This window comes from Camelus dromedarius, chromosome 33 (genome assembly GCF_036321535.1).
Source record: "Camelus dromedarius isolate mCamDro1 chromosome 33, mCamDro1.pat, whole genome shotgun sequence".
NCBI lineage: Eukaryota > Metazoa > Chordata > Mammalia > Artiodactyla > Camelidae > Camelus > Camelus dromedarius.
The window spans coordinates 14,988,524-15,003,986 of NC_087468.1; the positions used below are offsets into that span (position 1 = coordinate 14,988,524).

A 15,463-nucleotide genomic window follows, 5' to 3' on the forward strand; every position below is an offset into this window, starting at 1 on the left:
CTTTCTGAGCCTTAGCGTCCTCATCGCATTGTTAACAGGACTGACCTCACAGCATGGTGAGGACTAAAGGAAATGGTGTATGCACTGCGCAGAGTAAGGCCTGATATAATTCAGCAAAACTTTTCCTATGGTGGGTGTTGCAGAAGGTCTCCAAACAGGGGCTCTGGAGAGGGTGAGAAACAAGAGATCTGGCCAGAACATAGCACCTGCTCATCCCTCACCCTCTGGGGATCCAGAGACCCCAGTCCAGGCCAGAGGAAAGGTTTTCTGTCACCTTTCCATATCCTCCAGCAGCCAAGGAGTCACCCCTCACCAGGCCAGGAAACCCAAGGAGGGGCAGGGAGGTGACAGAGGGACCACCAGCTCCTAAGCATTCCCTCTTCCCCCCCAGCCCCGGCGACAGCTCCAAACCCATCCAAGAAAAGCTCAGAGAAAAATGCACTTTGCCTGTTCCCAACCAGGGTCCAGAGAATCCTGCTTTATCAGCCTGAACAAATAAACAAGATCTGTAGGACAGAAAGGTTCCCGGGAGTCCTGGGGCAGGGGCAGGGTTAGGGGGTCTCAGGGCTCAGCCCAACACCTCTGCCTCCTCTGTGCCCCAGGAGGGAGTGCCTGCCTGGTTGAGGCTCTGGACACGGCGCGCAGCTCAGGGACACAGTCCCTAGTGTGCTGTCACCCAGAGGCCACGCTGGGAGTTACCAAGGCCTTGAGCCCTTGGCCCCTGGGCAGCTGAGCTTCCCTGCCAGTAGGGGGCAGGGATCTAGGGCAGGATCTCCACGTGGGTGTCCAGGGTCACCAGGGGACAACAGATGAGGGCAAGGCCAACCTAGGGGCTCCCGTGCCAGGTTCTGAGCCAGCTTTGTCCCAGATTTGTCACTCTGTCCCATTGCTTCTCTCAAAGTCCAGGTCTAACAAGAAAGCCATCAACTGAGTTCTGGTTGTTTACCTGGCTCTGCGACCACTATTTACAGGTAGTTTTATCCCACTGAAACCTTCTTCAAAATAAAGATTGTTACCCCACTGACATATGAGGAAACAGAGAGGTGACATATTGGGCCCCAGGTCATTCAGCCGAGACGTGGCTGGAGCCAGAAGTTTTTCTGTCTATCGCCCAAGGAAGGCACAAGGCCACCGGGCTCTCCCAGCAACAGAGGGGACACCAGGGACAAATTTTGGCCACTCACTTCTCCTCCTCTCACTCCCCGGGGGGTGTTCCACAGCTCCCCTGGCTAATTCCAGATCCTCCTGGTGCCCACGCCCCAGGATGCAGCAGCCTGGAGCCTGAGAGCCCAGCTTGGAGGCACCCTGGCCAGTGAGGGTCTAGCAACCAGTTCTGATTCTTGGAGGTCAAGGTAGGGCAGAACGAGCTAGTCTGAATCCCAAGCACTTAACAGTGGTGTGATTTTGGACAGGCACCTTCACCCCTCTGAGCCTTAGTTTTCTCATCTGGAGAGTGGGGATAACGCGTGTGTACCCTCCATGACTGCTGGGAACAGATCACCCCTTGCTGTTTCTCGTGACCTACTAAGGCCAGGCAGAGGACTGGGTGTTCTGAGTACATTTCACCTCTAAACAGCCCCATGAGGTAGAAATGAAGACTTTAGAGAGAAGCATTTGATGCCTGGGGGCATGAGAACTTCCTGTATCTCTCAGATGATGAGCGATGAGCTGGGTTTTGAACTCACACCTTAGCTGGGCTCTTTCCAATCAGCCAGAAGCAACCTCTTGGGGCGTGGGTGAGCATCTATAGCCCAAGGTGGGGAGGTGGGCAGCCCACCCTTCTGAGCTGGGGATGGAGAGTTCTGGACTCCAAGGGACCCAGGCCTTTGTGTATTACCTCTCTGAGCATCCACAGCGAGCCACCAGAGCCCAGCCACCCCCACTGCCTACAGAGGACCCCCCAGCAGTCGTCTGCTCGGCCTGGTCAGAGGACACAGGCCAAAGGAGGTGGCAGGCTCGCTTGGCTCCAACTCCTGACAGGCAGCCCAACTTCCAGGAAAGTAAAAGGACCTGCCTCGTGCTCACCCCTCAAGAACTGTTAAGCTTCTGGGAAACAGGCATGGGGATTTTCACAGACCCCTATGTCCCTAAAAGATTCCATCCCACCTACCCCAAGCTGGACCCTCCTCTGGCTCCAGAAAGCAGAAGAAAAAGAGCCTGGGATCCTGAGGACCACGCTCCAGTCCTGGCCGTCCATGTGATCTCAGGCAGGTCCACAACTTTAGGGGACCTCTTTACTTACCAACAAAACGGGCATCAGAATACCTGTTACCGCAGAATGAAATCGTGGGCAGATGTAGGAGATGCTACAGAGAAACAAAGCCAGGACCCGACCAGCCAGCGCAGGGGAGGCCTCGAAGACCTCCACCCCCTGTCTCTGTGCCAACACCTACCTACCCTTGGACCCCGCTCAAGACGCCCTCCTGCCAGCCCACCAAGATTCCTGGACCCACTGAGCTCCGACATCACTGCATCCTCACTCAATTCCGCTTGAAATCCAGCGAGTGCTGCCTCCCTGCGGCAAAGCCACTTCACAGAGCTGGTCAAGGTTCTTGTCAAGTTCCATTTAGACAAAGTCCCCACCAGCTACACAGCAATGAGGCTGGACCCAGAGAACCCAGGTCTGAGCAGTTCAGAGCCATGGCCCCGGGGCGAGATGGGACAAATCCTGGCCACTTTCTCTGCCTCCCTGTAAGCGTCCTTGCCTGTGAAACAGGGAGGCAGCCCTACAGAAATGCAGACAACAGGCCCAGGTAAGGCACGTGGCCCAGCGCAGTGAGTCTCCACCAACAGCTGCCCTGGTGACTGTGGGCACAAGGCAGCAGAAGAGAGACCTCCGTCACCCCCTCCTGTCTGGAGGCAAGCAGACCTGTCCCTCATTCCCTGAGGAGGGGTACACAGGCTGCGTGGAGGCTCTGGCCCCTGGCATTCTCTGGGGTCTGAGATTGAGGGAGGTGCTGGGCTGGGGGTGCCATCTTCATGCCCCCTCCTGGGCCACCCTGAGTCCACTATGGAAGAGTCCTTGGGACACTCCAGGGGAAGCAGAGGAGGGGCCCATGGGCTGGGTACCTCCTTAATGAAGAAGCACCTCGGCGGGTCCTGAGGGCTCCTCCCTGCTGCCTCGGGCCTCCGCCTGGCTAGGCTGCCATCCCTCCATTCACACTTCTAAGGAAGAGAGGAAATCTGCACGCACACCAGACGCCCCAAGGGTGAGCACGGCCTGTGAGCCAGAGGGTTCTGCCAAGAGGCCGAGGCCCGCAGCTCTGGCCCCTCCCCTCCCCCCCCCCCAGCAAGGCCAGGCTTTCCCTTGGACCCCCTCCCACCTGGCGCGGAGCAGCCCCGCACATGGGCCAGGCCCAGCTGTGCACACATGGCCTTCACATGAGGCGACAGGGAGGGCCCCACGCAGCTGGGCTGGTGGCATGTGCTGCGGCCTGACCATCTGCCCTGCACACCCACCACCCGGGGCCTGGCTGACACACACACCCCAGACCAGAGGGCCTCTCTCTCCCCAGTTTGCGCTTCCATGGCCAGGCAGCCCCCCCACCCCCGTTCCCCTCCTGGTTAAGAGCATGGTGGGCTGGATGACACAGGAGGCTGTGTGGCTTCCCTGGGCCTAGGAGCCGGGGCGCTGGAGCGACTCACTGACTCTGACTCGAATCCGGGCTCTGCAATGACAGCGGCACACATCTACGGCAGGCTGCGACCACACCAGGCCCGGGGAGCACCCGCACCCCGGAGCCTGGGGAGTGAGTGGCCAGGGAGGTGTGCAGCGCGAAACCCGCGAGGCCACATGCGGCAGAGAAAGGCTGTGAGACTGCCACCGACTTACATGAGTCTCTGAAGCTCAGTCTCACCATCTGTGAAACTGGGGGTGGGGCTGGGGTGGGGGCTGGAAACACCTATTTCGTTAAATGAACTAATACACATAACACACTCAGCACAGGCCCAGCACAAAGCAAGTCTCCGATAAATGGTAATTTCTATAATCGTTATTTAAATGGTTATGGAATTCTTATTTACACATCTGTCAAGGCCTTTGCCCAGCACTGAGGGCTCTGTAGATGCTCAAAAAATGTTCATTCCTCCCACGGCCCCCATTCCTTTTTTCATTCGCTCTTTGCAAAAAAGCTGTGTATGAGGCCCAGCATTGTCACCATTTTCCAGCTTTAGCAGCTAAGGCTCAGAGAGGGAAAGTGACTTGTCCAGGGTCACACAGAAAGCATACAAAAGAGGCATGACTCAAACTCCAACCTCTGGACTCCCCACCCAGTGCTCTTTTCATGGTACCAGGAAGCTGCTTAGGGAAACCAAGCCCCAGAGCAGAGCTACAACTGCAGAACTGACCTCATTGGTGCAATGGCCAAGGCCTCATTTCAGACAGAACCATCGTCCTTCCTTCCCTCCTTTCCCAGGGCCCATTTCAAACGGTCAAGCCTGAGCCTAGATCCAGAGCCACAGCCAGTCTGGATAGGGACACACACACACGTACGTGCGTGTGTGTATGTGCATATGCACATGTGTGTGCCTTCTACATGCCCAGAGGAGGAGGGAGTGCGTCGGAGACATAGGACTTTCCCCATTGGATGGGGACTGTGTGATGGGGACATAGTGAGTATGGCCTCAGCCCAGGCTCTGGGACCAGAAGTGTCCCCGCTGTATTTCTTTCCTCCCAGACAACAGACAGGTGCCCACGAGCAGCGTTTACGGGGAAGGGACAGATGGTTTGGGCACGGGGGGAACAGCCAGTAACAGGTGCTTCTTGCACTTGTGTGTGCTCCTGGGCACGTGTACTGATCGTGTGTATACAGACAATTGTGTGTACCTGCGTGTGTGCGTACACTCTGAATTTGTCCCTCTTACACAGAACTTCCCCACAAGAAGGGTAGAAGTGAAAGGAAACCAGGATTTACAGTCTCATCTCAGAGCGAGCCATATACATGCCCAGCTTCCAACTATTAATGGCACTACAAGTCGGGGTGGGGAGCTCGCAGTGCGAATACAGATGACACTGTGAGAAGCACTGGCATTCGAGAAACTTCTGTCATCTTCCCTAACCCACCAGGTGATCTTGGAAGAGTCTCCTTCCTTCTTTCTTCATGTCTCAGTTTTCCATTCCATTAAGTGGGCTAATTCAACTGACAGGGATGTTAAGATCAAACAAAATGGAATTTATTATTGAAAGAAGTTGAAGCCACTGGACAAATGAGATGTAGCTGAGCACACAGAGCTCATGAACATTTTCTCAGAACTAAAAGAGGCAGCCAGAGGAGTAAAAAGGACCCTGAAGCAGCAGCCAAAGGACCTAGGTGTCAGCCCTACCGTGCTACTCCCCACCTGTGATGCTCTGGGCACTGCCCCGATCTGAGAGGGGTTTCCCTAGCTGCAAGGTGAGCTGGTGGACAGGCATCTCTCTGCCATCTGATCCTTCCATCCTGGGGGGGGGGAGAGGTGGCAGGATGCCCTACTAGCTGCCACTGTCCCCAGGCATTCAAACACAGAGCCACTGCCTGAGGGTGAGACTGAATTCTCCACTGAGCTCACTGTCCAGAATCCCAACATAGGGTCAGTAACAGCTATCTAACCCCTCCAGTTCACTCCATCTCACTGACCCAAACCCAAGTGAGACACTTTGGCTCCAAAGTCATAGAGCCTCTTTTCCCCAGGAGTTCAATTCCCCTCCCATGGATGGACACAGGCACCTTGCCTGCCCTACCCACAAGAGGAAGAGGAGAGTGTGATCCAGATAGAAGATGATGATTTCTGAAATCCTTTGCGGATGGCTAAAACACAGAGAGGGTAAGCAACTTTCCTGGAGTCACACAGGAAGTCAGCTACAGCGCAAGCAAAAATCTTGCCCATTCAAACCAGTCACATCCACCCTCAAACCCCTCCTTGTGCCCTGGGGTGGGGGGCACTTACCATTCTCTTCTGAGATCTCTCTTTGCTCTAAGAAAATGAGCAGCCTAGAACCCCAGGGCAGTCTCAGTTTCGGCCGAAGTGGAACTGTAAAACTGCCGCTCCCCACTTTAGGTATTTCTTGGACAAGTATTTTTCCCCGTCCCCTCCCCCCACGCCATCCCCAGAAGACAGTGTCTGGTGAGGACAGCCCCAGCCCGTTCCAAACTAAAAAGCCCTAACCCACCCCAGAACTAGTTTCTGAAGATCCTCCAAACAACCAGTCCCCTCAGCAGCCCTTCCTGCTTCGGCACGGGGTGAAAGGCAGCAGCGGCGGGGATCTCCTAGGAAGGGCTCTCTCCAGCCAATTCCGGAGGCCGCCCCGCGGTGGGGGGGCGCAGGCTTGTAGCCCCGATTCTTAAGGACACGAGGGGCAAGGGGTGAAGAGCTTAGAAGCAATCTGAATGCAGGGGCATCCCTGCTGGGGGGTGGGGGCTGAATGGGGAGTGGTGACAGACTTCCCCCGGAACGCGGGACCCATATATTCTGGCAAAACCAGGACCGCCCCTCCACAGCATTCGGGGCCTCCGAGACCACGCCAAATTGCCGGAAGGGGAAGGGTCTTCCCCCACTTCCCCGCCAGAGACAGATTCCCACATTCCCCCTCTCCATTCCCCACCGCGCCCAAGGGACTCCGGGAGACAAATATTGTCTGCCATAAAAGTGAACTATGAGGGCTGAAGTCAGACGCGCAGACAGGGTCACCCCGGGGGGATGGGGGTGGCTGTAACCAGGGCGTGCCCGTGCCAGAGATCTCGAACCTTCATCACCGCTTTGCAAACTAAGATCTGTACCAACGCTGTGGCAAAGGTCACTGCTCCAGGGGGACCCAAACCTGTCTGGGCCTTGGGGCCAACAAGTCGGGGACAACTTGTCTCTTACCCCTATCCTCATCCTCCCTAAAATGCCCCCTCCACTCACCCACCCGCTCCCGCAGTCATCCCCGGGCGCAGTGAGAGTGTGCGGCTGGGAGCTGGTACCTGCTTCCTGAGCGCCTCGAAGGCTGCGCTGATGGTGTGTACCCGCGTCCGCTCCCTGGCGTTCGCCAGGAGCCTCCGGGTCTGCTGCAGGGCTTTGATCTCCGAGGAGGCGGCGGTAGCTTCTCCTGGCCGTTTCCTAGGCGACGCGGAGGAATCCGGGTGGTTATTGTAAATTACGTGTGAAATTGACGAGTAAGAACTTTCCCCAGGGCGCGTGGGGGGCGCGGGGCGCACTGAGGACTCCGGGGGCGCAGGGGGCGCCGATGGCGCGGGGCGTGCAGGCGGTGCACACAGCAAGATGCGGGGACGCAGGCCAGGCTCCCGAAAAGGCTGTGCCTCAGGACCCCCAGGTACCTGGCCCTGGGGCGCGGAAGGCGGCGGCGGTGGCGGCGGCGGCGTGGGGAGTCCCGGCCCCACTGCGCCCAGGGCGAAGCCGCGTTTCCGCGCGTCCAAGACCTCCGGCGCCCGGGCGCCCCCGCGCTCCCCGGCGGTGTCCGCGCCCCCACCTGAGGGAACGGCCGGCGCCACCCGGGCTGGTACTGGGGCCGGGACCGGCTGCAGCCGCTGGGTCCTGTCCCGCAGCCCGTTGGTGGCGGTGGCGCCGTGCTCGGGCGCTTCCAAGTCCAATCGGAAAGTTTTATAGCCGTTCGCGCGCCGCGCCGGCTCCTTGCCTTTCCGCTTGAGCTTCTTGAGGCCGTTCAGCTCCTTCACACACACGGTCTTCCACGGCCCGTCCTCGAGAACCGGGATGTGCTTCATGGCGCGGGCAGCGCGCGAGGCAGGGGCGTGGGGCTCCCCGGGACGCGCGCCCGCCGCGCTCGCTCTGCACGCTGCGCGCCGGCTCTGCCCGGGCGGCCGCCGCGCTCAGCGCCTCGGAGTCTCCAGCTCTCCCCCTGCTCGCTCCCTCCCTCCCTCCCTCCCTTTCTCCCCCACGCCCGGGGCAGCTGCGCCGCCGGCTCCGCGAAGCCGCCGGGCTGTCCTCTCCCGGAGCGCTCAGAGTGTCATCTGAAGTCGCTGCTGCCTTGCCAGCATTTCTGGAGAACGCCCGCTGCGCTCCATCTGTGTTTGTTTAGCCTCAGTTTACACAGAAGCCCAGTTCGCGAGATCAGTCAGCGCCGCCGCCCGGAGAGGAGGCAGCTCCCGCCGCCGCCGCCTCCCCAGCCCCGGCCGCCCGAGCCGCGAGCGCCTTTAAAGAAACAGGAAGCATTTTTCAAAACAGCTGGGCTGCCGGCCGCCTCCTTTGTCCGCGTCCTCTCTACCTCCCCCTACCCCCATCCCTTCTGCCCAGAACCTGCCTCCTCTGGCTCTCCCTCCACGCCCCCTCCTCAAGTCCAGGGCGCTCCTCTTTTCCCAGAGGACAGTCTGCTCCCGGCACGTGGCTTCTGGGCCCTTCGGCTCTTCCCCAGATCAGAGCTGGGCCTTCTCTACCCGGCCTTGCTGACCTCTCGGTGCCGCAGCGTCCACCTTCCGCACCCAGCACCTCCAGGTCCACCCCTCCACTCCAGCTTGACAACTGAGAAAGAAACAGAACGGCGACTTCTCCTGGGGGGGGTCGATGAGGGAAGGGAAAGGCTCTGGGATTGCCTGAGACCCTCACTCCCCGCGTCCCGCAGCCCCATCCTCTCTGTCACTTGCTGAGGCAGGGAGGCCAGGGGCAGAAGGCAAGCGACAGGGACACTGAGGCCCTGAAAGGGAATGTGTTTTCCGGCTGTCACGCACGAGTTAAAGAGGCCGAGCAGAGTGGAAGTCGCCTCTGTGCGACTCTGAAGTCACCTCACCCCAGGCTGCCGGCTAAGCGTGGATTTACTCATCTATGAAATGAGAAATTCGGAGAACATCGATGCCTAAGTCACAGTGTTGCTGTGAGGAGTTAAGCCCCAGGCACGTAGGAGGCTCTCATCAAATGGTAGTTTGGTTATTATTACTGTTAATAATAGAGGCGGAAGAGTGCCTGGAGGCAGATATTCTGGGTTCACATGTCAGCTCTGCCACTTACAAACTCAGTGATGTTGGGCAAGTCACTGAACCTTTCTGTGCCTCCATTTCCTCATCTGTAAAATGGAAGTAATAATTGTGCCTTCCTCCCTCTGTGTCGTGAGGACTAATTGAACATATATATGTGAAGCGTTCAGAGCAGCCTGGTACAGAGGGAGAGCTTTGCAGGTGCTCATTGTCATTGGCAGGGGACAGAGGTCAACTCCCCAGACCCTTGGTCCTCAATGCCATCCCACTGGAGATTCTGGAAAGAAAAGATCAAACCAGCGGGCCCTTGCCCTCGTCTGTCTCCCGCCTGTCTCCCCGCAGCTTCTCTGAACATGAGCACATGGCTTCACTCTTCACAGGTCCTTTTTTGTGACAGTTTCTCCTTAAGACGATGGTAGGTGCTTAAAGCAGTTTGGGAGGAGAAAATGGACCCTTGACTCTGGCCTTGGGCCCTGGCCTCTGTAGCCACTGGGATCTTCATCTTTTTGGTTTCAGTCCTTCACTCCCGCCCCCAGACCCACCAGACCTGATGGGGGTTTTCTTGTGAAAATTCAGGGCTTATTCTCAGTCTGGAGTCCCCTCTGTCCTCTGGGGAGAATGCCCTGGGGGTGAGAAAGGGCAGATGGCACGGTGGTCTGTGACATACAGGGCCCCCTGGGAGGTAGGATAGGAGTCTAAGCAGAAGATTGAGGGGCAAGAGCATAGATTGTGCTAGACTTTTCAACTATCGAGCCCCATGACCGTAAGCAAGATAGCTCATCCCACTGGGGTTCTGAATCTGTCCTTGAGAATGATATTTCTGTCCAGCCAAACTCTCAAGGTAGCTGGGGAAGTAAAAGAGACCACAGATGTAAAAGGACTTTGACATAAGGCTTCAAAGACACATTCACACGTTCACATTCACACAGGGACAGATACACAGAAATATGCAGTTTTCCGATGGCCGTAAATGCAAAATCTCATGTTTTCCACCAAGATGGGTCCCAGCATCATAAAAGTGAGGGGCCCCCTTCCCTGGACACCCAGCATCTTCCCAGACCTTCTCTCTCTCCTGAAAACCAAGGGTGTGCCCCAGAGAGAAGACCCCCCCTTTCCTGCTGTTTCCTCCACCAGCCCAGGACCCTCTGCAGAGCACGCTCTTCTCACCCTTTGATGGCTGGCTCTTTGGCTGATCATCACAGCCCCCATCCCTCTTGCTGGCCTTTGGATGGTCTCACTCACAACTATTGCTGCCACTTGTCCTCCACTGGGTCCTGTCTGAACCCCTGGGTTTGTGAGCTCCTGAAAAGCCACAGTTTCCTTCCTCCCTGTCTCCAAGAGTCAGTGGCCAGGAAACCTTTGCTGAAACACTCATGCCCTCTACATTCTCCAGATCCCAAGCAGGGGCTGAGACCCCAGCTTGCTCACTCCTCATTGATCTAGCCAGTCAGCAGATCTAGGTACTGAAGCCAAGCTCCCCTTTCCAGAGCTGCTATGGTACTCCCTGAGCCTCAGTTTCCTCCTCCGTAAAATGGAGATCATAACATTGTGCCTCATAGGACTGGCATGAGGATTAAGTGAGGCTGCATGTGCAGAACTGAGCATGGTGCATAAAGCCGAGTGAATGGTGGCCTTAAGCATCCTGGGTTAATGCAGCTGCCCTCGCTTCTTGCATCCCAGCATCTGCCCCCAGGCTCAGGCTGCACTTGCAGCCTGGGGTGTCCATGGCTAGATGGGGCATGTGGAAGTCTGGCAAGACTGAAAATTGTCCCTGAAGAGGCCAGGCTGTGCTCCAGGAAAATCACGTGTTTTGGTTGAGTATCCAGGGCTCTGCTCATGCTGATCCTGAGCCCATCACCAATTCTCCCAAAAAGAGGAGAAGGTCACTGAGATCCCATGGGGTGGAAGGAGGAAATAGGAGTGGACAGGAGTGGTCAGCTGTGCTGGGTGGAGGTAGAGTGGGACTCAGACCCAGCTCCTGTCTCCCAGGACACACTCCCTCCCCCCTCACTATGCTGCCTCTCCTGCGGGACCTAGGGGTTGGCATCAAGCTAGCCTAGGAGGCTTACCAGCTGTGTGGCCTTGAGCAACCCTTTCACCTCTCTGAGCTGCAGTTTGTTTTCCGTGCGTTATCCCCTTAGTCGTTAAGACTGAATGCCGTGTATCAGAACAGGAGGCAAACAGGAGGGCCCAAGTGATGTGAGGGATCCCTGTTTTTGCGAATCCCAGTCCACCAGGTGGCAGACCTTCAAAGACCAAGCTAACTGCCCATGCCCCCCGCCCCAGCCTAAGGGCAAACCTGCCACCCAGGTCCCTTCCCTGAGCCTCTGGGAGAAGTGGAGACAGACTAGCCTGCCGGCGCCCCCTGGTGGTAGGACACTGTCTGGACTACACACAACATAGCCCTCTCCCCACAAGGATTTAGAGCCGAGTGGTGGTCCTCTGATGACAGTGATATGGATTTTGTGAATTCATAGAATTGCCAAGATAAAAAGGCTTTAGAGGCTCCAGGTGGTCTCACTTCCTGCTTGGAATGAAAACCTACGCCCAACATTAAAAATATCCCCCACTGAATCAAGTGTTTTGAGGTTACTCTGGGCTAGCCTGATAGTGCCACTGGGAGGTTCCACATCCCCTGGATGGCTGGTCCAGGGAATAGGGACAAAGCTAGAAAGGGAAGTGAAGACAAGAAAGGCTTAGGCCACTAGGAACAAACGCTAGAAAGCCAGGCAGCAATAATCACTACCACACGGGAAGTGAAATCAGGCTCTATTTCACTAAGTCCTTATAATGACCAAGGGAAATAAGCCCATTCTACAGATAAGGAAACTGAGGCTCTTAGATTTAAAAAAAACTTACCAACAGACAGGAAGTAACAGAAGTGAGATTTGAACCCAGGTCAACTGACTCAAAAACTCAAGCTTTGAACCATTGTGCTTTGCTGCCTCCAGAGATGTCAATGACTAGCAACTGGGGAGGTAAGTAACTGGGCCACCTATGGGCCTGGCTTTTCTAGTAACCTGGCTGTCCCTGCATGTGCCACCAACCTCCCTTGGACCAGCTAGGGCCGCTCCAGCTCCTTCCAGGTCAGGGTCAGGGTCAGGTGGCAGGGCACTGCCTCTGGGCATGTGATGGCCTCAGGCATGTGGACCCCAGATCTCATCCAGACACTGGTGCCCTCCTGGCATTGCTGGGTAGAATCTTCCCAGCAATTCCTGAGTGCGTATGTGCCACCCATGGGTAAGAGCAGGGTGTCTCTGCAGTGACTGCTGTCTTCTTGGCCAAATGGGATGGACCCTTGGATACCTGTTACATGGAACTCTACATTCCTGACTCTGGAGTCCCTGTTTCTGGCTGTTCAGATTGTTCCAAAGTGGGTGTGTCATCCATTCGAGAAAGGGAGAAAGAATGGCAGTTAGTCTGCCAGGAGGAAACAGAACGCCTGTGATCAGGGCCTTCTGGAGTTGTGCTCATACCCACCCCGATAGGAACACCCAGGGGAGTGAGCAGAAAGTAGCACACAGCCAGCCTGGTGGCCCCGAAAGCCCCTCCCTACCCTTCAGTCAGTGTCCGCACAGCCACCATTAACCAGCAGGTTGCTGGATCCAGAGCAATGAGACATGCAGGCAGGGAGCTCTTCCAGACTCACTCTCCAGCCTTCCTTCTGCCTCCCTCTGTCCAAGTGACCATCTCGACTATGGAAAATTAAGAAAGCCTTCAGGGCTGGGACAGGGGCTGGATAAGGGTGCAGCAGGAGGGAGGGAGGGAGACTTTCAGCCCTCCCTCTCTGGGACTCCCTCTGGGATGCGCCAGTGCCACCTGCTCAGCTCGGATGGAGCACATGCTCTGTGGTCAGTGGAGCAGCTTCCCCTGCAGAGGGCGTAGCCCGAGGGGCTCACCTAGTCCTGACGCCTGTGGTCGGGGAGGCAATGGGAGGGTTGGGTCGGGAGAGAAGGTGTCCCACAAGCCCCAGGGAGAGCCTGGCATGACGGACAGGCTGGTGCCAGGTTTCCACACAGTTGGCCAGACAGCCTTTGAAACACAGGACACATCATGTCATTCCTCTGCTCAGAGCCTCCCGGTGACTTCCTATTTTGCTCCGGTGTGTTAGGGGCTGCCAGCAATCCTCTCCCTCTGCAAGTCTGGACAGGTGGCGTCTGCTTCTCCGCCCCGTGAACCTGGGCTGGCCTGCGACTGCCGTGGCTCACAGGGGCCTGCAGGAGCCGAAGGGACACTGAGCTTTAAGGCGACTATCTCCTTCAGCTTCCTGCCAGTGGGAGCCCTGGGGCACCGTGTGAGAAGTCCAGGTTGCTCTGCTGGAGCGAAAGGCCCCGCAGAGAGCCCTGTGGTGCCAGACCTGTGAGTGAGGAAGGCATGTGAACAGCCAGCCCAGGGGAGCCTCCAGACGCCTCTAGCCTCTGTCTGGCTACAACCACATGGGGGAACCTGAGCAAGAACCGCCCAGCTGAGCCCAGCCAACCCACAGAACCAACCCACAGGGAACGAGACTTGAATTGTTGTGTTAAGCCACTGCACTTTGGGGTGGTTGGTTATGCAGTAACAGAGAACTGGAGCATTAGCGCAGGAACCAAGGCTGACATCTGGTCCCCCATTTCCTCTCTGACCTCATCCCTTCCATCCTCCCACCACTCGGTTTCTTGCTACTCCTTGAACTTACCCAGCAAGCTCCCTTCTGCCTCAGGGCCTTTGCCCTGGCTGTTCCCTTGGCCTGGAATGCTCTCCCCCCAGGTAGCCTGGTGGCTCACACCCTTACCCTCTCCTGGTGTTTTGATGTCACCTTCTCAGTAAGGCTGTCCCTAGGCACCTCATATAAAGTTTGTACCCTTCCCCTTCAGTATCTACCTCTTCCTGGCTTTAATTTTTCAAGCACTTAACCATCACCAGACACATTATATAGGGTTTTCATTTATTTTTCCTCCACCACTAGAATGTCAGCTCCATGGGGGCAGAAAATTTTGCCTGCCTTGTTCACTGCTGTGTCCCAGCATCTAGAACAATCCTGGTACACAGCAGACACTCAAATATTTACTGGATGAACGAAGGCCCACTGCTCAGTTCAGACCAGGTCTTACTCAGATATTCAACCAGCTGCTTTGACAGAAGAAATCAGTGTGTCCAGAGACAGAGCTGATCACGTCCCAGGAATAGCTGCTCTGACCACCGGGCACCAGCAGTTGTGTCGAATTCACCCTCTCTTCTCTGGCTTTGGGTCTCCCAGCCTAATAAACTAAGTGGGGGACGATGGGTGCAAATCAACAGTCATTCATTCATTCATTTGACAGATGAAGCCAGGCTGCAGGACGGGGCTGGAACAGGCTGGAAGGATGGTGGGATTTGGCCAGGCAGATCACCTCCCTGACAACTGCCACGGCTGGCTCCCTTGCCCCCTCCAAACCTCCTCACTAAGGCCTCCCCTCACCACCCACTTACAGGTGGAACCGCCAGCCCCTTTCTCCTTGTCACACCCTCTATGGTCGACTAACGCTTCATGTCTAAGGTCCGTGTTCTCACCCAAAAGAGACAGGAAGTGGCAGGCAGGAGAGGCACCTGCTCGCTTACAAAGCTTAGCGAAGGTTCTTCCCATGAGCAGGTAAGACGGCAGAGGAGAGAGGGGATGGTCACAGAGCACCGCCCTGACTGTCAGGAAGTCACCAGGAAGTGAGGGGATGTCTGAGCCTCAAGGAGATTCACCCAAGGAAGCTACACTGCAAGCCAGGCTGTGCTGGGCAAGCTCACCCCCTAAAAGAACACGAGGGCTGCCCGAAGCAGCTAAGAGTCCAGGCTGTTTGCCTCCTCCGACCAGCCTCTGACTTGGCCCTGCCTTCTCTGGTCCTCTTCCCTCTCCCGGCATCACACTGTCCCCCAGATGGCCTCTGATGCAGAAGGCCCAGGGTCTTCTGTGGCATCTGCTCTGCTCCTCTCCAATGCCCTATGGGCTGTTTCAGCAAAATAACATTATCCGTCATGATAATTTCATGTTCTTAATATGAATTTTATCACCTTTTCCATTTTTCTTGTTAATTTATTAATTTCTGCTTATAATTGTATAAGAATTAAAAGCATAAAGCAGAAGAGCATAACTATGTCCTCGGGCTCTGTGACAACGTGTCACCCTTTGAGACAGGAGCACACATTACCCAGGTTGAAGAAGCTCTGGGCTGGACGCTCTCGGAGTTTTCTTGCAGCTTTGATTTGCTGGTCTCGGAGACAAGAGATGTATTCTGTCCCCAGGACCAGGACCCTTCCCTTGGGCACCTGCTTCCCCTGTCTCCTGCCCTCAGCAAGCCTCAGTTTCTTCACCTATAAAATGGGAAGAGTGAGGATGTGATAGCACCCACCTGCCCCGGGATCTGAGCATCTTAGCATGTGTCTTAAGCCTCCTCAAGCCCCAGAGCACAGTAGGGGGAAGGGAAACCTACACTCATAAGAAAGTTAGCTCTCCTGCAGCCCTAACCCCTGTTGCAGGCAAGGAAAGCTCTGTCACGGCCATCAAGCCCACTGGAACACCGAAGCTGGATCAGCCAGGGGGCGGCCAGGGAGCG

General features: G+C 56.4%; 1 protein-coding gene across 1 annotated transcript in view; it reads right to left on the minus strand.

Moving 5' to 3' along the window:
• Positions 1 to 7,815, minus strand: part of ATOH8 (atonal bHLH transcription factor 8) — a 30,772-nt gene extending 22,957 nt beyond the window's left edge. The window contains exon 1 of the mRNA XM_010997842.3: positions 6,939 to 7,815. Coding sequence (XP_010996144.3) covers positions 6,939 to 7,697 — 759 coding nt within the window. The 5' untranslated portion in view covers positions 7,698 to 7,815. The remainder of the gene's footprint in view (positions 1 to 6,938) is intronic.
• Positions 7,816 to 15,463: the final 7,648 nt, after the last annotated feature.